Source organism: Amblyraja radiata, chromosome 18 (assembly GCF_010909765.2).
Source record: "Amblyraja radiata isolate CabotCenter1 chromosome 18, sAmbRad1.1.pri, whole genome shotgun sequence".
NCBI classification, from domain to species: domain Eukaryota; kingdom Metazoa; phylum Chordata; class Chondrichthyes; order Rajiformes; family Rajidae; genus Amblyraja; species Amblyraja radiata.
Window position 1 is genome coordinate 41,938,274 of NC_045973.1, and position 22,622 is coordinate 41,960,895.

The 22,622-nt window shown below is 42.1% G+C and overlaps 1 protein-coding gene across 1 annotated transcript in view; it reads right to left on the minus strand.

Moving 5' to 3' along the window:
* The window catches only part of syn2 (synapsin II), a 424,737-nt gene that overhangs the window by 12,349 nt on the left and 389,766 nt on the right, over positions 1-22,622 (minus strand). The window contains exons 10-11 of the mRNA XM_033037240.1: positions 14,725-14,874; positions 11,418-11,484 (exon numbers count right to left, since the gene is read on the minus strand). Coding sequence (XP_032893131.1) covers positions 11,418-11,484; positions 14,725-14,874 — 217 coding nt within the window. The remainder of the gene's footprint in view (positions 1-11,417; positions 11,485-14,724; positions 14,875-22,622) is intronic.

The following is a 22,622-nucleotide window of genomic DNA, read 5'->3' on the forward strand; positions in this document are numbered from 1 at the left end:
AAATAAGAGACTTTTACAAACAACTGAACACATTATTCTTTGACCTCAACTGTAACATTAGACTTTGCATATAGCATGCTTGCATGCAGATCCAAATGCATTTTTTATTAGGAATGTTTATTTTTTGGCTGTGTGATTCAGTGTCCTCCAGAAATTAAAATATTAAACCACTTTTGTTTCTTTTAGCCACAACACTGTACTTTATCTCAACAAATGTCTCTCCTACAGCAATGCACAAGGTCGACTATATCTACTTCAAATGATTAGGACGAGTGCAGAATTACATGCAAATGGTTATTACACGTTCAGAAGCACGTTGAAGTTCTAACAGTGGATAAGCGACCTCTTTTTCAAAATTTCAGTAATAACAGATGAACCACATTATGACATTTTTGGGTAAACATTTCACATCGGTTCTGGGAAATCTGGTGAACAATCTCTAACTGCAATCTAAATATCAGTAAATTTTTAGCATGCTCCTCAAAATGTTCCATCCATTCATTTAGGTAATGGTAGCACAAAATCAGCTGTGTGAGAAGAATATATAGCCCAACATTCTTCACAGGGCACCTGGGGTCTAAGTGAACAGGGAATGTGTTTAACTAAACAATTGGATTCTGGTATTGGGAATTAAATATTTTAAAATCGTTTTTAATCTAGTTTATGTAAGCATTGTCACTTGATATATATGAAATATAATGTTTTAAAAATGGTCTTAGAACTGTTTTGGATGCATGTCACAACCATTTAGTCAGTTTGAAAACTGGCTATGCTTCGGGCAATTTCTCAGCATTTCTGTGGACAGGGCTTGTTCAGACCTTGGCAAGTGATGTTCTGTACATTCTGAAGCCTTTGTATTATGCAGAGTTTGCTGATCACATGGTTCAATGTTGCTTTTGTTACATGTGCCAACACACAGTGAAATTCTATACATACAGTCCAATACAGTAGTCCCATACCCAAGCACATCCTCGATTGGCAAGGGTACAGAAATAGTCTACTGAGCCCATATGCAAGAGGCACCATGTGTTGGCGCCATTTTCAAAGTCCAGTCTGTGCTCTAGTTCTCTTATGAAACTTATTGCAGCCTGTTTATGGTGGTGGAGCATTTCCTGAAGACTAGTGTGGATATGCCAGCTATGATGTATGCAGTGGCTCACCACTCACTGTCAATTCTGGGCATTGCCAAATCAAGTAATAATAGAGAAACAAAGAGAGGGGAAATGATTGCATTGGAACTATTTTAAAAAAAACTCGAGAAAGGAAAAACAAATATAAAATCATTCTTCAATAACAATGAATACTTGAAAGAATGACACTCCATTCTTTTGGTGATTAATTTTAAATGATTTATTTAATTAACATCTATCATGGTATTAAATAGGTACTTAGAATGGTGTTCTGAGTGAGTTTATATTGTGTTCATCATTCAAGTATAGCAATCCCGTCCCTCAATGCATTTGTTTTGGGAGACAGGGAATAGCACACAGTATTTGAGGAGGTTGTAACACTAATTGAATAATGCGTGCTCGTTCTTGCAGCAGCATTGGCCTGAGGTTTCCAAGACATCTGTTCATGAATAATATTACTCTATTCATTATGTAGCTATTTTGACAGCAAATTTGGGGCCTTTATAAATGATTTATAAAATCAAGGAAAATAGCATAACTATTATGAACATTTGGAAGTGTGTAAATGGGGATTAACCATGGCAGAAAACATGGAATGAACTGCTTGCACCACTGCTTGGTGTCTATAGCATTTCCATCTTAAAATAGTCTCAGAAATTAAAAAAATCAGCACCTCATCAACACTACAGCACCACCTATATCCTTTCTCCTTCTAAAAGCCAGTTCTTTTGAAAGTACATCAACCCAAAACATATCTCTGCTTCTTGCTCCATAGATGTTGTCTGATCTGTTGAATATTTTTTGTATTCTCTGTTTTATTACTGACTAGTAAAGAGCCCTGAAAGTTTTTACACAAATATGTGGATGTGGGGTTAACAAATAGCACTGTAACTCAGAATAGCTAATCGAAGGTCGACACTAAATGCTGGAGTACCTCAGCAGGACAGGCAGCATCTCTGGAGAGAAGGAATGGCTGTCGTTTCGGGTCGAGACCCTTCTTCAGACTGAACTCAGTCTTAACTCAGAATAGCTAATGATCAACAACATTTTGAATAATGATCACAACATTCAGAATTCAGAATAAGATACATCAACATCATGTAAAATATAAAAATTATATAACAAAAGAGGACTTTGCAACATATACAATTGGGTTCACTTGCTTTCTTTCCCCTGGATATTAAATACCTATGTCTCTGAATTTGATATGTAGGAGAGAATTGCAGATGCTGGTTTAACAGAAGACAGACACAAATAGCTGGAGTAACTCAGCGGGCCAGGCAGCATCTCTGAAGAGAAGGAATGGGTGACGTTTCGGGTTGAGACCCTTATTCAGATTTCTATCAAATCCAGTCTACATAAAATCTATCAATTTGCAAAACTGACCACCTGTTATCATGTCTTCAGTCCTAAGGGATTGTTTCACTTTTAGAGAAACTTGTACAATTTCACATTTAAAAATGTACACCTCAAGTACTGAGGGTATTTAATGGAGAATAAGAAAGTGAAAGTTTGATCTATTTTTTACTTACTTTATTAAAATCAAATATTTAATGATCATTGAAGGAGAGAATGCTGTCTCCAGCAGCAGATTGTAGCAAGTGTAGCAAGGAACTCCGGGTACGATACCTCTCAGGTGTTAAGGTTGCAGGATGTCTCGGAGTGGCTGCAGAACAATCTCAAGGGAGCAGCCAGAGGTGGTTGTGCATGTTGAAGTAAATGACATTGGTAAGAAAAGGGATGAGGTCCTGCAGAGTGAATATAGGGAGTTCGGCAAAAGTCTAAGCAGCAGAACCTCCAGGATAATAATCTGTGAATTACTACTGGTGCAGCGTGCTAGTGAGGGTTGGAATAGGGGGCAGGGTTACAGATTTTTGGAGACATTAGGATCTCTCCTGGGGCAAGGGTGACCTGCACATGAGGGTCTGGTTGCTCCTGAACTGGAGAGGGGGCCAATATAACCATATAACCATTACAGCATGGAAACAGGCCCTTCTAGTCCGTGCCGAACACGTATTCTCCCCTAGTCCCATCTACCTGCACTCAGACCATAACCCTCCATTCCTTTCCCGTCCATATACCTATCCAATTTATTTTTAAATGATAAAATCGAACCTGCCTCCACCACCTTCACTGGAAGCTCATTCCACACAGCTACCACTCTCTGAGTAAAGAAGATCCTCCTCATGTTACCCCTAAACTTCTGTCCCTTAATTCTCAAGTCATGTCCTCTTGTTTGAATCTTCCCTACTCTCAGTGAGAAAAGCTTATCCACGTCAACTCTGTCTATCCCTCTCATCATTTTAAAGACCTCTATCAAGTCCCCCCTTAACCTTCTGCGCTCAAAGAATAAAGACCTAACTTGTTCAACCTTTCTCTGTAACTTAGTTGCTGAAACCTAGGCAACATTCTAGTAAATCTCCTCTGTACTCACTCTATTTTGTTGACATCCTTCCTATAATTAGGCGACCAAAATTGTACACCATACTCCAGAATTGGCCTCACCAATGCCTTGTACAATTTTAACATTACATCCCAACTTCTATACTCAATGCTCTGATTTATAAAGGCCAGCACACCAAAAGCTTTCTTTACCACCCTATCTACATGAGATTCCACCTTCAGGGAACTGTGCACAGTTATTCCCAGATCCCTCTGTTCAACTGCATTCTTCAATTCCCTACCATTTACCATGTACGTCCTATTTTGATTTGTCCTGCCAAGATGTAGCACCTCACACTTATCAGCATTAAACTCCATCTGCCATCTTTCAGCCCACTCTTCCAACTGGCATAAATCTCTCTGTAGACTTTTGAAATCTACTTCATTATCCACAACACCACCTATCTTAGTATCATCTGCATACTTACTAATCCAATTTACCACACCATCATCCAGATCATTGATGTACATGACAAACAACAGTGGATCCAACACAGATCCCTGTGGCACCCCACTAGTCACTGACCTCCAACCTGACAAACAGCCATCCACCATTACTCTCTGGCATCTCCCATTCAGCCACTGTTGAATCCATCTTGCTACTCCACCATTAATACCCAACAATTGAACCTTCTTAACCAACCTTCCATGAGGAACCTTGTCAAAGGCCTTACTGAAGTCCATATATACAACATCCACTGCTTTAACCTCATCAATTTCCCGAGTAACCTCTTCAAAAAATTCAAGAAGATTAGTCAAACATGATCTTCCAGGCACAAATCCATGTTGACTGTTCCTAATCAGACCCTGTTTATCCAGATGCTTATATATATTATCTCTAAGTATCCTTTCCATTAATTTGCCCACCACTGACGTCAAACTAACAGGTCTATAATTGCTAGGTTTACTCTTAGAACCCTATTTAAACAATGGAACAACATGCGCAGTACGCCAATCCTCCGGCACTATTCCCGTTTCTAATGACATTTGAAATATTTCTGTCATAGCCCCTGCTATTTCTACACTAACTTCCCTCAATGTCCTAGGGAATATCTTGTCCGGCCCTGGAGACTTATCCACTTTTATATTTCTCAAAAGTGTCAGTACTTCCTCTTCTTTGAATCTCATAGTTTCCATAGCTACTCTACTTGTTTCCCTTACCTCACATAATTCAATATCCTTCTTCTTGGTGAATACCGAAGAAAATAAATTGTTCAATATCTCCCCCATCTCTTTTGGCTCTGCAGATAGCTGTCCACTCTGACTCTCTAATGGACCAATTTTATCCCTCGTTATCCTTTTGCTATTAATATAGCTGTAGAAACCTTATCCTTGCAAGAGTTTTCACTGGTGTTAGTCATGTGTATTTAAGCATGACAGGGGGGTGTGGGGGAGGAGGGGGTGCTCTGAGGGAACCAGAGTAACAGACCAGCAAATAAACGGACTGATGGGAACGTAGAATTTATGACCAGAAGGTCCCAAAGAAAGCACAGGAAGGCGGAGGTTAAGGAATATTATGAATTGGTTTGTTTGAAGTATGTTTATTTTCACACAAGGAGTACCATGAGTATAGCAGATGAACTTAATCCTTGAATCGGTGCTTGGAACTATGATGTTTTTGTCATTATGGAGCCAGTTGCAAGAGGAACCGGACAGGCAGCTCAATATCACAGGGTTTCGATGTTCCAGGAGTAATTGTGAGGGAGGTAAAAGAGGTGGAGGAGTTGGTCTCCTAATCAGTGAGAACGTCGCATCTCCACATGAAGGATATAATGGAAAGTTCTTCCACTGAGGGGATATGGGTAGAGCTTAAAAATAAGAACATTGCAATCTCGCAGGGGATTATATGATAAGCTTCTTGATAGCCAGTGGGAGAAGAGGAATACATTTGTAAATAGATTATGGAAAGATGCAAAACCACCGCCTTCTTGTAGTTGGTAACTTTAATCTCCAAAATAGATTGGGATTTATGCAAAAGGCTTAGACTGGGCAAACTATGTTCGGAGAATCCAAGAGAGTTTCCTGAAAAAATATGGATAGTCTAACTTGAGGAGGGATCAAATTATACCATTTATTGGGAAATAAGGTTGGTGTTACAGTGGAAGGATATTTTGTGAACAGTGATCACAATTCCATAAATGTTTAAGTAGTTAAGGGTCTGTCCCACTTAGGCAATTTTTCAGGCGACTGCCGGCGACTGTCAAGTTCCCGGCAGTCGCCTGAAAAACTGGCAACTGGAATGGCGACTGTCAGAGTGGAAAAGACACACACATATCGCTTCCTTCACCAGCCTGTTATGCAGGCGGGGGCAGGGCAAGCGGGGGGAGCGCTGCCTGAGTGAAATTCACACGGTGCAAAGTCAAGGTGATACAGACACACACCGCGATGAACAGGAAGGTTGGTGCTGTAATTGTGACGGCTAAAGCAGTGTGCGGTGAGTCCTTTAAAATGATGGGGGGGGGGGGGGGTGGGGGGGTGGGGAGAGGGGGGAGAAGGAGTGGAGACAACTTAAGAAGCCAGAGATACTTGGCTGTGAAGCTCGGCGGACATTAACATTACCGGTCGGTTATCCTTGTTTCTGAAAACTACTGCTTATATTTTGATTCCCCAATGAGCCAATGAAATTCATCGGTCAGCACCAGCTACAACCTACGAGAACGCACAAGAACCTTCGACCACCTGGCAACCCACTAGGACCTCCTGGCGACCCACCTGCGGCACGAGAATTCTCGCTACTCTCCATGGCGGCTTCATTCTAATCGCCGCTATTTTTTCAACATGTTGAAAAATTCGCGGTGACTATAATGAGGCCGTGACTAGTTCCCAGAATGCGGGAACTCCTCACGACCATGAAGGCGACTCCCCGGCAACCACCTGCGAAAATGTCGCGACCAAGTGGCTCCTGCCTAAAAAGTTGCCTAAGTGGGACAGGCCATTAACCTTGGGGCAAGAGTACTAAATTGGGATAAGGCATGTTACAGCATCATTAGGTAAGAGTGAGGGAGAGTAAATTAAGAGCAGTTATTATTACGTTACTTCATGTCTGACATGTGGGAGTTGTTTAAAGGCCAGCTGATCAGAGTTCGGCACTGGCATATTCCTGTAAGGAGGGATAAGGATGGCAAGTTCAGTGAAAACCTTGGTTGACCAAAGAGGTTGTAAATTTGGTCAAAAAACGAAAGGAAACCATATAAGATGAAATCAGACATAAAGTTTGAGGAATATAAAGCAAGCAGAAAATAACCCAAGTAGTCAATTCGAAGGGCCAAAAGCTGCAATGAAATGACACTGGTGAGTTGGATTAAAGAAACTCCCAAGGCTTTTTATATGTACATTTGAAACAAGAGGGAAACCAGGGAGAAGGTAAGACCACTCATGGATATAGGAGGAAATTTATACTTGGAGTCAGAAGATGTGGGCGAGGTACGAAAGGAGTACTTTGCATCTATATTCATCAAGGAGATGGACATGGAGGACAATAGGATCGGTATGGGGGATACTAATATGCTAGGGCACGTTGAGATCAAGGAGGTGACATTGGGGCTCTTGAAAAGCATGAAGACGGATAAATACCTGATAGGATCTACCCCAGGTTCTTGAGAGAGGGAACATAGTGGATTGCAGGGGCCGTGATGAAGATCTTTATATCTTCTCAAGCCACAGGCACTGTCCCTGATGACTGGAGAGTAGTCTAATTGTTCCTTTGTTTAAGTAGGGAAGTAGAGATAATCTACAAAATTATAGGTTGGTGAGACTCCAGTCAGTGGTGGGGAAGCTATTGGAGAGGATTCTTCGTGATAGGACTTACTCGCTTTTGGAAGAGAATGGGCTGATGAGGGACAGCCAGCTTGGCTTTGTCCACAGCAGCTCACCATTTACAATTTGATTGAGGTTTTTAAGGAGGTGATGAATGTAACCAAGGTAGGACAGTGGAAGTTGTCTACTTGGAATTTAGTAAGGTATTTGATAAAGTCCCCTGTGGTAGGCAGATCCAGAAAATTAAAATGACTGGGATTCACAGTGACTTAATCGTATGGATTCAGAACTGACTTACTTATAGAAGATGGAGGGTTGTGGAGCAGGATGTTAATTTGCCTGGAAGTCTGTACTAGTAAAGTCCCGTAGAGATCTGTGCTGGGACATCTATTGCTTGTCATGTATATTAATGACTTGGACGTATATGCGGATGGGCTTGTTAGTAAGACAACACTAAAATTGGTGGAGTTGGGGCCAGTGAGGAAGGCTGTCAAGGCGTACAGCAGGATATACAGTAGATCAGCTACAGAAACTGGCAGAGAAACGGTCGAAGGAGATTTATCTAAGCAAGTATGAGGTAATGTAGTTTGGGAGGTCAGATGGATGAGGAAAGTATACAGTTAGTGGTGTGCCCTTGATAACTTTGATATACTGAAGGAATTTGGGAGTCCACGTCCATAGCCTTCTGGAGGAAGCAATAGAAGTATATAGAGTGGTAAAGAAACCATGTGGTATGCTTGCCTTCATCAGTTGGGGCAAAGATTATAAGAGTCAGGAAGTAATTTTGTTGGACTTTTATAGGACTTTAGTTAGGCTGCGTGTGCAGTATTGTGGGGAGTTCTGGTCATCCCATTACAGGAAGGATCACGTGGCTTGTGAGAGGATTCAGAAGAAGTTTATCAGAATGCTGCCTAATGGAAGTATATACAATTTCTTTCTCACTGGTGGGAAATGTCAAAGGCTAGAGGGCATATCTTTAAGGTGAGAGGGGAAAAATGTAAAGAAGATATGCATGGCAACTCTTTACAAAGAGAGATGGGTGCCAGGCATAATGGTGGAGGCAGATATGATTGTGGTGTTTTAGAGGTTTTTGGAAAGGCACGTAAATGCAGGGAATGGAGAGATATGGATCATGTTCAGGCTGGGATTAGTTAAACCTGACATCATGTTCAGCATGAACACTGTGGGCCAAAGGGCCAGTTCCTGTGCAGCACTGTTCTAAGTTCATGGGGTTAACAAAGGGACAAAATAATAGAGGAACTGTTGGAGGACATTGAGTAGAAAAAGGAAAAGGTTCATTATTTATGATTAAAAGGGCTTCATACAATAAACATTTAATGACCTTACGTGGTAAATGTAAACCTTATATAATACAATTTGTATTATATAAAGTTTACATTTACCATGTAAGGTCGTTAAATGTTTATTGTATTAAGGGTGAATTTCTATCTAAGGGGTTTTTTAATATATAAAGAATTAATTTATAAACAGTTCAGTTTTTTGTGTGGTGATGTTTAAATGAAGGTAGAAGTCTTTTGCTCAGACCGTATGGATTATTTTAGCATGAAGACTTAAATTATTTTTGATGTGTCCTTGGAGATTTGCACAGACATTCAAGTCTAGTCATTGGCATCAAATCCTCCATATAGAGTTGTCAGCATATTGCATTTTGTCTCCAAAATTCATTACGTACAAGTGCTTGGATTTAGCAAATGTTTATGTACAAATATTTCAGGACAGAAATAAGCTAATCCATGGTGTACCATATATGGTTATGGTTTAGCTTACCTCCAAAGTATTCCAATGTTATGCAGTCTGTTTTGGAGGTTAATATTAAAGCAACAATTATTTCAGATGAAAAAGACTGGGTTTTCATAATTGCTAACTTCTGGGATCTTGTTGATGTAACATCTATGAAAGCCATAGGTACTAAAATTTGCAGTCTTATTGCATTCACTTTAGTATGACAATGTCCCCTCAATCGGGGACACTGCGTGCAAACGTTGCTTGTCTAAGGCCAACAGTATTATAAAAGACCCCACACATCTCCATCATGGACTGTTCACTCTGCAGCCCTCGGGCAAAAGGTAGTATAAGGAGCAGAACGGCCAGGTTTTGCAACAACTTTTCCCCCCGAGCCATCGGACTCTTGAATTCCATGTAATGTGCCGCCACTATTATCTATTTTATCTTTTTATCCATTTTATCTTTTTATCTATTTTTATCCTTTCGTTATTTTTATGTTGCATGGGGAGCCAGATGCAACGAAATTTCGTTCAGACCTGCATTTATTGGTGTATTTCTGAATGACAATAAAGTCTTTGATTGATTGATTGGCGTGATAATTTAAAAAATATACCATGGTTTGTGAAGTTTTTAATTTCAAAGTAATCTACATAATTTTAATTAAGATCTTTGCAGGTTTCAAAAATGGGTGGAAAGGCTTACCAATCTACTTTCTTTTGCATAGAATATTTATTTTCTGTGGTACTATAACTTTTGGTGCTTTTCATATTGATAATATTGCATATTTTTTATTAAAATATAAAAAAAGGTTGGGAGCTAAAGTTTTAGTGATTCAAAATCAGGTCATGTCAAACTTGTTGAGAAACCTCACTTGTAATATTAGCATCTGGTAAGATGATTTACAGGATAATTCACTCCTGAGCAAGATCTAGATTTTTTTTGGTTTATCAGCTCTCTTTAATTTTTACATAAATTGCATATTGCAGTTTTCCAGTTGTTCTATATTTAACGATTTTACGTGTTGCAACAATTGATAATTTAAGTATTACGTAAGTTTTCCTAATTAGTCAAGCCTCAGCTATTTTCAACATGAGGGTCCTAAATTATTTCTGCTTCTGTTTTGTATGAGACCTTAAAAACACAGCAGTTTTATTAACTATGGTCATTTGCTTTGACTTAACGTTATAGTTGCAAAGTTCAGAAAATTAAATTCACTGTTTTTTGGTACTGATTCACGAGTACCACGAATCCAGACAGCTACAATAAATGAATGTATAACAATGTTAATCTCAGAAATGTCCAGGGTACAATTCCAGTGTGTACTGAAATAGTTGACTACAAGCAAGTGATAGAGACACATTCAACGCCTTAGCTAGACAGAGGAACATTGGCCAGAGTTGATTTGGATTTGATTGTTGCTTCATAGAACCAAATGGCCTGCCAACATCAAAGATTCAATGTAAATAGTGCCCATTTAGATGACCCTGGTACTAGGGAACTCCCCAATGAGTTATGATGTTCAGAACAGGAAGAGGAGGGTGATAATTGGCAAGCAAAATAAAAGAATCAATTCAATACAATATTATACAAAACATATCCAGGGTTACTATTTCTTTGCAATGCCTTTTTTGAGCTGTTGTTGTCATTCTGAGCTCAAATTACCCTCCAAAATAAACGGAATTTATGCAAAGCATCCCAAAAGTAAACTGATTGAGTAAAATAAAAGGTGAAAATGATGGGAGTGATAGACAGGATTGCCTTTCTTATTTCAGAAACTAGGAAAATATGTATGGATTAAAAATAATGCTCTATGAGCACATATGTTAATCAATGCTGAGAAATAACAAAAAAAATATGCCATAAAGCTTAAACTGTTTAACTAATTATTACCTGTTCCATTTAATTCTCATGCATAACAACAAACAGCACGAGGTAAAAGCAAAGGATTAATTCTGAAACCATTCACCTCACAACATAAAATACTTTGAAACACCATATCTAGCTATTGAATGAAGTACAGCAGCATTGGACTCTGTGTAGGCACAATTGTGCGTACTGTTTACAACACCGTGTCTTAAACTGCAGTCCCAAGGTCACAAAGTGTACAGTAAAACATAACCATTAATTACGAGCACAAACATTGACAAATAAACATCAGACAGTACAGTTGACACTGCATAGAAAAACACAGTCCAGGTCAGCACTGAAACACTGCCAAAAATTGCACAGGGAATTTTCTCTTTTAGCTAAAAATCACCATCCTCTTATTTTTTTTTTAGGAAGCCTGGACTTGTTTTGGTCCTACTGCAACGCCATTACAGTCGAGAATATACTGTAAACAACCTTGTGGTGGAGGCCGCTGTTGTGGAAATGAGCCTGGCTGAGTCTGTGCCTCCTTCAAACTTCCACCCTAAAAAAGAACATTTGAGAGTAAGTCAGTCCATTAGCATTGTGGTATCGCATCAACGTTCATCAAAGCACATTAAACGCAAAATATAAACTCACTCTCATGGATTAGTGATGAAATACTTTGGATATGATCTGCACATTGAAGTACTAAAAGATGCTTCAAAAATAGTTTTTATTAAATCTTGATTTAAAAGGGAAGCATTTTATTGTGTGAGATGTTTGTGTTGTCGGTCTAAATTGGTCTCAGGTCATGTGATAGGAACAGAATTAGGCCATTCGGCCCATCAAGTCTACTCCGCCATTCAATCATGACTGATCTATGTCTCCCTCCTAACCCCATTCTCCTGCCTTCTCCCCATAACCCCTGACACCCGTTTTAATCAAGAATCTGTGTTTATATCTTAATCCACCTCCCCATCTGCATCATTTAGGAGTTTAGAAGGATGAGAGGGCATCGCATTGAAACATATAAGATTGTTAAGGGTTTGGACACGCTAGAGGCAGGAAACATGTTCCCGATGTTGGGGGAGTCCAGAACCAGGGGCCACTGTTTAAGAATAAGGAGTAAGCCATTTAGAACGGAGACGAGGAAACACTTTTTCTCACAGAGAGGGGTGAGTCTGCGAAATTCTCTGCCTCAGAGGGCGGTGGAGGCAGGTTGTCTGGATGCTTTCAAGAGAGAGCAAGATAGGGCTCTTAAAATAGCAGAGTCAGGGGTTATGGGGAGGAGGCAGGAACGGGGTACTGATTATGATCATATTGAATGGCGGTGCTGGGCCGAATGGCCTACTCCTGCACCTATTGTCCATTATCTGTTGTCTATTTTGGAATCCTACTTGATTTTCATGGCTTTTTAGGCTACATTAAGTATTTATTTTTATTTATTCATTCTGATGGGGGCATCATTGGCAAAACCTAGCAATAATGCTTATCTGTACTTGTTCAGCACCTCAGCATTCTGACTAGCCAAATGTTTCATGTGTTTCTTTATCTAACTTTCAACATCCCTTAACATTCAGGTTCATGGGACTTGTTGTCCCTGTCCTTCAACCTAATGGGAATATGATGACACATGGGAGATGCTGAAAATCTGAAACACAAACAGAAAATGCTGGAAACATTGAGCATGTCAGGCAGCAGATATCTGCAGATAATGAAACAGTTATGTTTTGGGTCTGGGCTTTTCTGATGAAGATCCTGGGCCTGAATAGACACATAGAAACATAGAAAATGGGTGCAGCAGTAGGCCATTCGGCCCTTCGAGCCAGCACCGCCGTTGAATAAGATCATGGTTGATCATCCAGAATCAGTACCCCGTTCCTGCTTTCTCTCCAAATCCCTTGACTCCGTTAACCCTAATAGGTAAATCTAACTCTCTCTTGAATACATCCAGTGAATTGGCCTCCACTGGTTTCTGTGGCAGAGAATTCCACAGATTCACAACTTTCTGGGTGAAAAGCTTTTTCCTCTTCTCAGTCCTAAATGGCCGACCCCTTATTCTTAAACTGTGACCCCCTGGTTCTGGACTCCCCCAACATCGGGAACATTTTTAAGACCGAGATACCCTCTCATCCTTCTAAATTCCAGTGAATATAAGCTAAGTCGATCCATTCTTTCATCATATGTCAATTACTTAAATGTTTCTCTTTCTACCAATGTCACCCAGCCTGTTGACTATTTCCAGTTTGTTCTGTTTTTATTTAATACTAGACCAGTGCAGACCCGTTAGGGCCCCGTCCCTCAAGGCAATATTCCACCACTCACCCATAGCCCCCAACTGCACAGGCGTGGCAGAGGGTTCCCGTTGTGACGTGTCACAGCAACCCTCCCCTACTGCACCTCGACATCCCTCTTCCTACCCATATCCTCCTCCATTCCCCCTCATCCCCAGCACTCCCTCCCCTCCTCTTCACCCTCCATCTTCTTTCCCCTCTCCTCCACCCCTCTCACACTCCCTCCCTCTCCTTTCCCCTACCCTCAGTCACTCCCTTCCTCCCTCCATAACCCCCCTTTCCTCCCTACCACCATCCTTTCCCTCTATCTCCCTGCTCTCCCACTCCTCACCTCCGCCCTATCCCACTTCCCTACTCCCCTTCCTCACCTCCCCCACTTCCTTCCACTCCCTCTATGACGATCCACTTTCATCATCTGTCACACTCCCTCTATGACGATCCATTCTTTCATCATATGTCAATTCTTTAATTGTTTCTCTTTCTACAAATGCTACCCAGCCTGCTGACCATTTCCAGTTTGTTCTGTTTTTATTATAAAGAGGCATCTGCCGTGCTTTAGTGGAATTTAATCATCAATAACTAGCTATCTGTGGTTCAGCTTAAATTGTGCTGGGCCTACTTGATTCCAGACTTCATTACTCTGTTTATTCAAACATGGAACCCCCACTATGTAACATTTGTATAACCCCCACATGCCAGATGCAGACTGACCTATAAATAGCTGCACCAAGTCTACTCTTGCCAGGACCCAGTTTATGATAATGAGATCAGCCTTACTCCAATTCAGGACTTAATACCCAGTCTACTTTTATCCTTTTCCACAGCTAATTTGAAATGTACAGTCACTGGATGGTCACTGTATTCAACATGCTCTCCCACTGATGGTTATTGGACAATTGAAGGAACACATTCCCTAAAGATAGGTGATTACATAATGAGGGTATGGATGGAGGAGACAGCGAGAACCTTTCTTTCATAAACTGAAGTGTATAAATCACAGGGCATATGTTGAAGGGAAGATCCACAGAATTGTGGCATTATTTATTCACGTTCTCCCCATTATCCTCATCCACGTTTACTGTGCTTCCTTTCGGATAGTTTGCATACATGAACATTCTGATTTTATGTACTGATGTCTTGTCACATAATATCAGCAGATAATTCTGCTGTAAAATTGTTGCTTACGATACGATACGATAGAACTTTATTTATCCCAGGTGGGAGATGGATCTGCCAACAGTTATAAGAACACAAAATACTTGAAACATGAAATTAAAGTGACGAGTGGAAAGGATTGGGGATGTGCAAAGATTGGGGAGGGGTGGGGGGGGGGTGGGGTGGGGGGAGCATAAGTCTCAGTCTACCCCATGACTGAAGGGGGAGGGGGGGTAGAGTTGTACAGTTTGATAGCCATGGGGAAGAAGGATCTTAGTGGCGTCCTCATAAACGGCACTTTGAATAAGTGTAGTGATAACAAAAAGAAGCCCATTGCACAAAGTGTTGCTTGCCTGTGGTTGCTGTGTGGCAGTCGGTCTCTGAGGTGATGGAATAGGTGTTCTTGGTATTAGTAGGTTCATCTTGACTAAAACCAGTTCAGTTAGAAGTTCTCGGTCTTCAGCTTGGTGTTCTCCAATCAATGGCATAGTGCAGTCCATGACCTGTAAAAGATTGCAAATGTGTACCTGTGGGCTGGTGCGGAGAATTGTTTTATACCATCACGCATCCTAGCAAAATAACATATTATCATACATTCCATTATTTAATAATCTCAAATATAAAGCAAAACTGGGCCATCCACTCCATAGTCTTGTTGCTCCACATTTACATTCGCACTTAATGTGTTTTTGTAATATGTAATTCCATATCGGTATTCCACTATTCTATATCATTTGCAAATCATTATGCACTTATTCCATTGTTCTTCAAGAGTACCAGCGATGTTATGCATCGGATTAGTCCTTTGGACATAATTGGACTGAAATAATAGGTGCTGCCGACCCATTATTACAACAGCATGTTTTATGCAGTAATTAAATCTGAACTTTAATCTACTGTATGATGCAATGCAATAGAGGCCTTACAAAGAAAATTGAGAAATCTAAGAGGGAATGGAATAACAGGCCAAATTGAGTAACATATAATAATTTATCCTTTTTTAACTAATTTAATCTCCTCAGGGAGCCGGAACATAAGAAAATAACAGCAGAAAGTAACAGGAAATTGATAATTGATTGAAGGTGGATTTGACCTTCCTATCAATCCATTTGTTCTGTAGCTACACTCCTCAGTAGCTGAGAGAGTATTGTGTAGGAATGAACTGCAGACACTGGTTGAAACCGAAGATAGATACATAAAGCTGGAGTAACTCAGCGTGACAGGCAGCATCTCTGGAGAGAAGGAATGGGTGACATTTCGGGCCGAGACCCTTCTTCAGACTGGTTAGGGATAAGTTAAGCGAGGGATTTAGACAGTGATGTGGAGATTAAAAGATATGCAAAAAAGTAACGATGATAAAAGAAACATGCCATTGTTAGCTTTGTTGTGTGAAAATGAGATGCTAGTGTGACTTGGGTGGGGGAGGGATTGGGAGAGAAGGAATTCCGGGGCTACCTGAAGAGTACTGTTGGTCGGTGGGGGCACTGCAAGACGGCTGCCCTGCCAGCAGCGTGTTTGTTATTTCTACATTTTTGGGGTTTTTTTGTGTGTCTAATGTTAGTTAGGGTGTCTCTTGGTGTGTCTTGTGTGGGGGGTGGTGGGGAAGGGAAAGGGGGAAACCGCCCTCAGCCACCTCCTCCACGGAGAGGTGACTATTTCCATGTCACATCCCATGTGGCCTAACACCATGGATTGGAGCGGCCTTTCCCGGAATCGGGCCCGGAGCGGGCGCAGCGTGGACGTTCCATCGCGGAGCAGGAGATCCCTTGCCGGGGGTTGCCAGAGAGGAGTGCTCCGATCGCTGGCCTGGTGACTTTGGCATCATGGTGCTGTGTTCTGCCGAGCTTCTAGCCATGGGCGTGGCGTGGACTTACCACGGATCGCTGGAGACGAGCTCCGACCGCTGGCCTGTGGTCTATAATATCCTGAAGCCGCGGTTTCCGGTAGGAAGCGGCCGAGTCGGGAACGCCAAACCGCGTAGTGTGTTTGTCCGTCCCGATGTCGAAGTTTGGATCATCCCGACGAGAGGGCCTGTACATCGGGCCGTCCACGGAGGGTTCATGACCCCGACCACAGGTGAACAAAGGAGGAGGACTGGCTGACCTTTGTTGCCTTCCACCACAGTGAAGAATGTTGTGGTGGATGTTTGTGTTAAATTCTATTGTGTATTGTGTGTTTTTAAGTGTATCGCTGCTGGCAAATTCATTTCACTGCACCTTCGGGTGTATGTGACGAATAAAATTGACTATGACTTTGTGAGAGAAATTAATATTCATACCACTGGGCTGTTATGGGCCTGTCCCACTTGGCAATTTTTTCAGTGACTGCCGACATCATTGACTGACGTATCAGGTCACCGAAAAATTTGCAGCGTGATGACGTATGACGCGCGGTGTGTTTTCAAGTGTCGCAACATTTTTTTGTCGACGCTGGATTTTGAAATGTTCAAAATCTTTTGGCGACACTGATACGACGCCGGCCGTCTCTGAAAAAAATCACCAAGTGGGACAGGCCCTTAAGCTGCTCAAGCGAAATATGAGATGCTGTTCCACTAATTTGCATTTAGCCTCACTCTGACAATGGAGGAGACCTAGGACGGAAAGGTCTGTGTGGGAATGGGAAGGAGAATTGAAGTCTGAAGAAGGGTTTCGACCCGAAACGTTGCCTATTTCCTTTGCTTCATAGATGCTGCCTCACCCGCTGAGTTTCCCCAGCATTTTTGTCTACCCACTCTATATTTCTGTGACTACCCTCTGCATTCAAAAGCAAAGGATGATATTGGAAAGTGCCGCTGTAATCTCCCAATCTTCCCTCAAAACCTCACGCTGTATCCAATTTGGCCCAGGTAATTTAGTGTTTTCTATAAACCAAAGAAACAAGATTTGACTGCTCTGAAAAAATGTACGCTGTATTCCTGTTTAATTGTATTCAGCATACAATTATACTGGAGCAGATGCCATTCAAGCTTGTCTATATACCCCTGTCATTCATCTTATGTCAATTTCAGAATAGGATCCAGTTAATGATCACCTGTTCATCAACATCTTGGTTTTCGATCCTATTTTATGAATTAGCACTTGGGAGGTTCAGAAAGAAAGACCTGGGGTGCTGGGTGTCCATGGGGGAAAGAGACCGGAGTCTGATAACAGGGAGGAGTAATCGCTAATCGTGTTATGAGAAAACAGAAACATGAGGAAGAAAAACCTATTGTGAAAGCCAAGCTCTCCAGCAGCAGTCCAGGAAGGAATGATACCTTTCAGTGATGCAGGAACAAGACTGACCCAGGAGTTAAGGCCCACACCATTTGTATATCACATATGCTTAGCAGAAAATCATAGAGGTGATGCCTTGTATAATTTGCATTCATTTAGTTTATCCAAGTTTAGAGAAACAGGCACCATCGGCCCACCGGGTCCACACCGACCAGCGATCCCCGCTCATTTATACATTTATGCCAAGCCAATTAACCTACAAACCTGTACGATCCTGGGGAAAACCCACGCGGTCACGGAGAGAACGTACAAACTCCGTAGAGACAGCCCCCTTAGCCAGGATTGTACCAGAGTTTCTGGCGCTGCAAGCACTGTAAGGCATCAACTCTACCACTGTGTCACTGTGCTGCCATATATCACTGCATACCAAATAGCTTCCCTGCTTAACAATGACCAATTTATTTTCGACTGCACAACCAGTTACACAACGCTCTGTGTGTTTGCAAAGTATCACATCACATGCAACAATTAGATTACCAATAGAAATGAAAGGCATGGTTGATAATAATTTGCACTACACAAGATAAATTCTAGACCAGTGATTTTACTTCGGAGTCACGTAAGTGACTACGTGAAGAATGGCCATCCGTCTGCGTGCGCGTCATTACGTCTGAACGTAACGCGCGCGACGGACTGGCAGAGGTACTGTGTCCGTCGGGATGGGCAGGTAAGGAAAGTTGAACTACTTACCTGCGTTCTTTCGGGCTTGAAGCTTTTTGTAGTTTCAGGGCCCAGATGTCGAGGAGACGGTCCGCGGGGAAGTCGGCTGCCGAAGACCGCAGCATTCCCAGTAGCAGGCGACGGTCTTATTCCCGACATTTAGCGCCGGCAGCTGAACCGGCAGGAGACTTGTTGCAGGAGAAGGAGCTCCGTTGGTGGTCCCGGCGGGACGTAAATCCACCCACAAGTCAAAAAATCCCGTTGACTCAGATGAGTCCGGGGAAAAGGGAACAGAGAGCGTCTGAGGACGACTCTCCCACATGGAGCAACTTTTTGGAGAAGTTGCTCCAACAATGATCTGAATCATTGTTGGGAGCACAATATGGACTCAAGGTTTTCTGTAGCAATATGCAACCGGTGCTTGTTCAAAATCAGATTGATAACACCACTGCGGTGGCATATATCCATTAACAAGGGTGGTGTAAAATCTGTATCTTTCGATAGATTGTCGAACCTCATTTTGCACTGGTGTATCGAGAGGAATATTTGGGTAACAGCGGTCTATCTACAAGGTAGATATAACATGGTGACAGATGCTGGATCACGAATGTTTAATTACAACACAGACTGGATGTTGAATCAGACAGTATTTAATAAAATAACTACACGATTTGGCATCCCAGATATTGATCTGTTTGCATCTAGACTAAACCATCAGTTACCCAGATATGTGTCCTGCGAGCTGGATCCAGGAGCAAAGGCAGTGGATGCTTTCTCCCTCAATTGGGGAGGAATGTTTATGTATGCTTTCCGCCAATTTGTCTCACAAACCGATGCTTGACCAAAATCAAGCAAGACTAAGCCACAGGCATATTGGTAGTGCCAGATTGGCCTACTCAAGCCTGGTCCCCCCAAAAATTTGGGAACTATAGTCCAGCCAGTTATGGCTGTACCCAAGAGCAGAGACCTCCTAGTGAACCCAGTTACAGGGAGTAATCATCCACTACATGAACGTATTAACTTGTTGGTCTGCAGATTCTGAGGAGGCCATTTCAAGGCATAGGACTGTCTGAACAAATACAACACAGTTCGGATAACGGATGTCTTGGAGTTCCTATCAACTCTGTACTATAACTATAAACAAAGTTATAGTGCAATCTATAGTGCCAGAGGCGCACTCTCCTCCTATCTGATGCTGGAAGCAGGGCACGGGTCGATAGGAACGCACCCCTTTACAACAAAATTTGTGAAGGGAATTTACAATTTAATACCTCCAAGGCCAAGGTACACGGACACATGGGATGTGAGCGTGGTACTAACCCTACTTTGACAGTGGGGACCGCCTATAACTAACCCTGAAGTTGGTATGCTGACAAAGAGTCCAGACACTGCAAAAGCTATGGGTGGACTACATGACCACCAATATGAACAACATATCATTCGTAATCAGGAACCTGATAAAACAGAGCAGGCCAGGAATGCCAGGGATGGAGATCCAGTTCTTGGCATATCCAGAGAACCAACGATTGTGTGTGTGGTAACATACTAACACCACTATCTGAGAGTTATGGAGAACCTCAGAGGCTCAGAACAATCGGTCCTCATCAGCCATAAAAAAACCACACCAGAAGGTGTCAACTCAAACCATCTCCAGATGGTCAAAGGAGGTAATGGCGGTAGCAGGAGTGAACATTTATATGGTTAAATCTCACTCCACCAGGGCTGCATCTACGTCGGCAGCAAGAGCTATGGACGTGCCCCTTGACGACATCCTAGTGGCTGCAGGATGGACGAATGAAATAATGGTCCACCGGTTTTATAACAAACCCATAACCGGACTGGGGGTGTTTGCACGTACCATTTTAAGTTCTGTTCCTTAGTTTCCCCCCAAGGTTGGGAGGGGTAACTATTTTTTAAAACTTTTCTTTCATTTAAGGCATCAGTGTCTTTACTTAACTACATAATGTCTGAATGCTTTAATGATTACACGCATCCATGGTCAATCCATTGAGTGTGTAACGCCTGGATTCGTAACCGGCGTAAAATCACAGAGCTTTGAAATCTTCACGTAGTCACTCACGTGACTCCGAAGTAAAATAGTAAGATTAAATGAGAACTTACCAATTTGAAGTTTGATCTTGATTTATGAGGAGTTACGATGAGCGATTACGTGCCCACCGCTCCCACCCTCATACTATCAAGGTCATATGGAAGTTCTAGTTTCTTCACAATCTTACTATTCTTAGGTCTTCTTTTTATCTGTGATTTAACACCGCTGCTTTGAAGATTGACGTGTACGCAGACGGACGGCCCTTCTTCACGTAATCGCTCATCGTAACTCTTCATAAAATCAAGATCAAACTTCAAACTGGTAAGTTCTCGTTTAATGTTACTATTTTAGTTCTGATGTACCTGATGCTGGCTCTGGAGAATGTCCAGATGAGGTTTACAAGAATGATCCCATGAATGAGTGGGTTAACCTATGATGAGCATATGACGGCACTGGGCCTGTACTCGCAGGAGTTTAGACGGATGAGAGGTACTTTATTGAAACGTACCGAATAGTGAAAGGCCTGGATAGAGAGGATGTGGAGAGGATGTTTCCACTAGTGGGAGACTCTAGGAATAGAGGTCATAGCCTCAAAAAGGAAGGACATTTCTTTAGGAAAGACAAGAGGAGGAATTTCTTTAGTCAGAGGGTGGTGAATCTGTGAAATTCTTTGACACAAAAGGCCTTGGAGGCCAAGTCAGTGGATATCTTTAAGGCAGAGATAGATAGATTCTTGATTAGTACAGGAGTCGGGGGTTATTGGGAAAAGGTAGGAGAGATAGATCAGCCATGATTGAATGGCGGAGAAAACTTGATGGGCCGAATGGCCCAATTCTGCTCTTATCACTTATGACCTTATGACCTATTAAGGGTCTTGCCATTATCTGTATGCTTCCCCCTCCCCCAAAGTGCAACATCTCACACTTACTCAGTTTAAACTCCATCTGCCATTTCACTGCCCATTTCTGTAACTGATCAATCGACTGCTGAATACTTTGTCAGCCTTCCTCACAGTTCGCAACACCAGCAATCTTGGTGTCATCTGTAAGCTTACTAACCAATCCATCTATATTTCGGTCCAGGTCATTTATAGATGTCACAAATATCAGAGGTCCGAGCAAGCATCTCTGTGGACCTCCACTGGTCAACAGACACCGAGCCTGAGTAACACCCTTCCCACACAACACCCTGGATTCTATCCGTAAGCCAGTTCTGAATCCATATGAACAAATCACCGTGAATCCCATGCATCTTAATCTTCTGGATCGGCCTGCCATGGAGACTTTATCAAATTTCTTATTAAAATTCAAATAGACAACATCCACTGTCGTATACATATCGATCACCTTCATCAACTCAAAAATCTCAATTGTTAGTATACATGACCTGCTGCGTACAAAGCCATGATGACTGTCCCTAATTAGCTAATTCCCTTCCAAATGGATGTAAATTAGAATCACCATCAAAGGGATCTACAGGGAACATGCCTCAAAACGTCAGCCTACATCATCAAAGACTCACACCAAACTGGCCCCATTCTCATTTCACTCCAACCAGCGGGATGAGGGTGTAGGAGTATGCATACCATGGCCACCAGGTTCAAGAGTAGCTATTTCCCCAAAAACCAATACAACATATAAAATCATGAGAGGAATAGATCGGGTAGATGCACATTCTCTTGCCCAGAGTAAGTGAATCGAGGAACAGAGGACATAGGTTCAAGGTGAAGGGGAAAATATTTAATAGGAATCTGAGGGAAAACATTTTCACAGACAGGGTGGGAGGTGTATGGAATAACCTGCCAGAGGAGGTAGTTGAGGCAGGGACTATCCCAACTTTTAGGAAACAATTAGACAGGTACATGGATAGGACAGGTTTGGAGGGATTCAGGTAATCGTCTACTTTCCTGTTTTTGCCATCAAAGTAGATAACCTCACATTTATCCACATTATACTGCATCTGCCATGCATTTGCCCACTCACCCAGCCTATCCAAGTCATCTTGCAGCCTCCTAGCATCCTCCTCACAGCTAACACTGCCCCCCAGCTTTGTGTCATACGCAAACCTGGAGATGTTGCATTCAATTCCCTCGTCCAAATCATTAATATATATTGTAAATAGCTGGGGTCCCAGCACTGAGCCTTGCAGTACCCCACTAGTCACTGCCTGCCATTCTGAAAAGGACCTGTTAACTCCTACTCTTTGCTTCCTGTCTGCCAGCCAGTTCTCTATCCACATCAATACTGAACCCCCAATGCCGTGTGCTTTA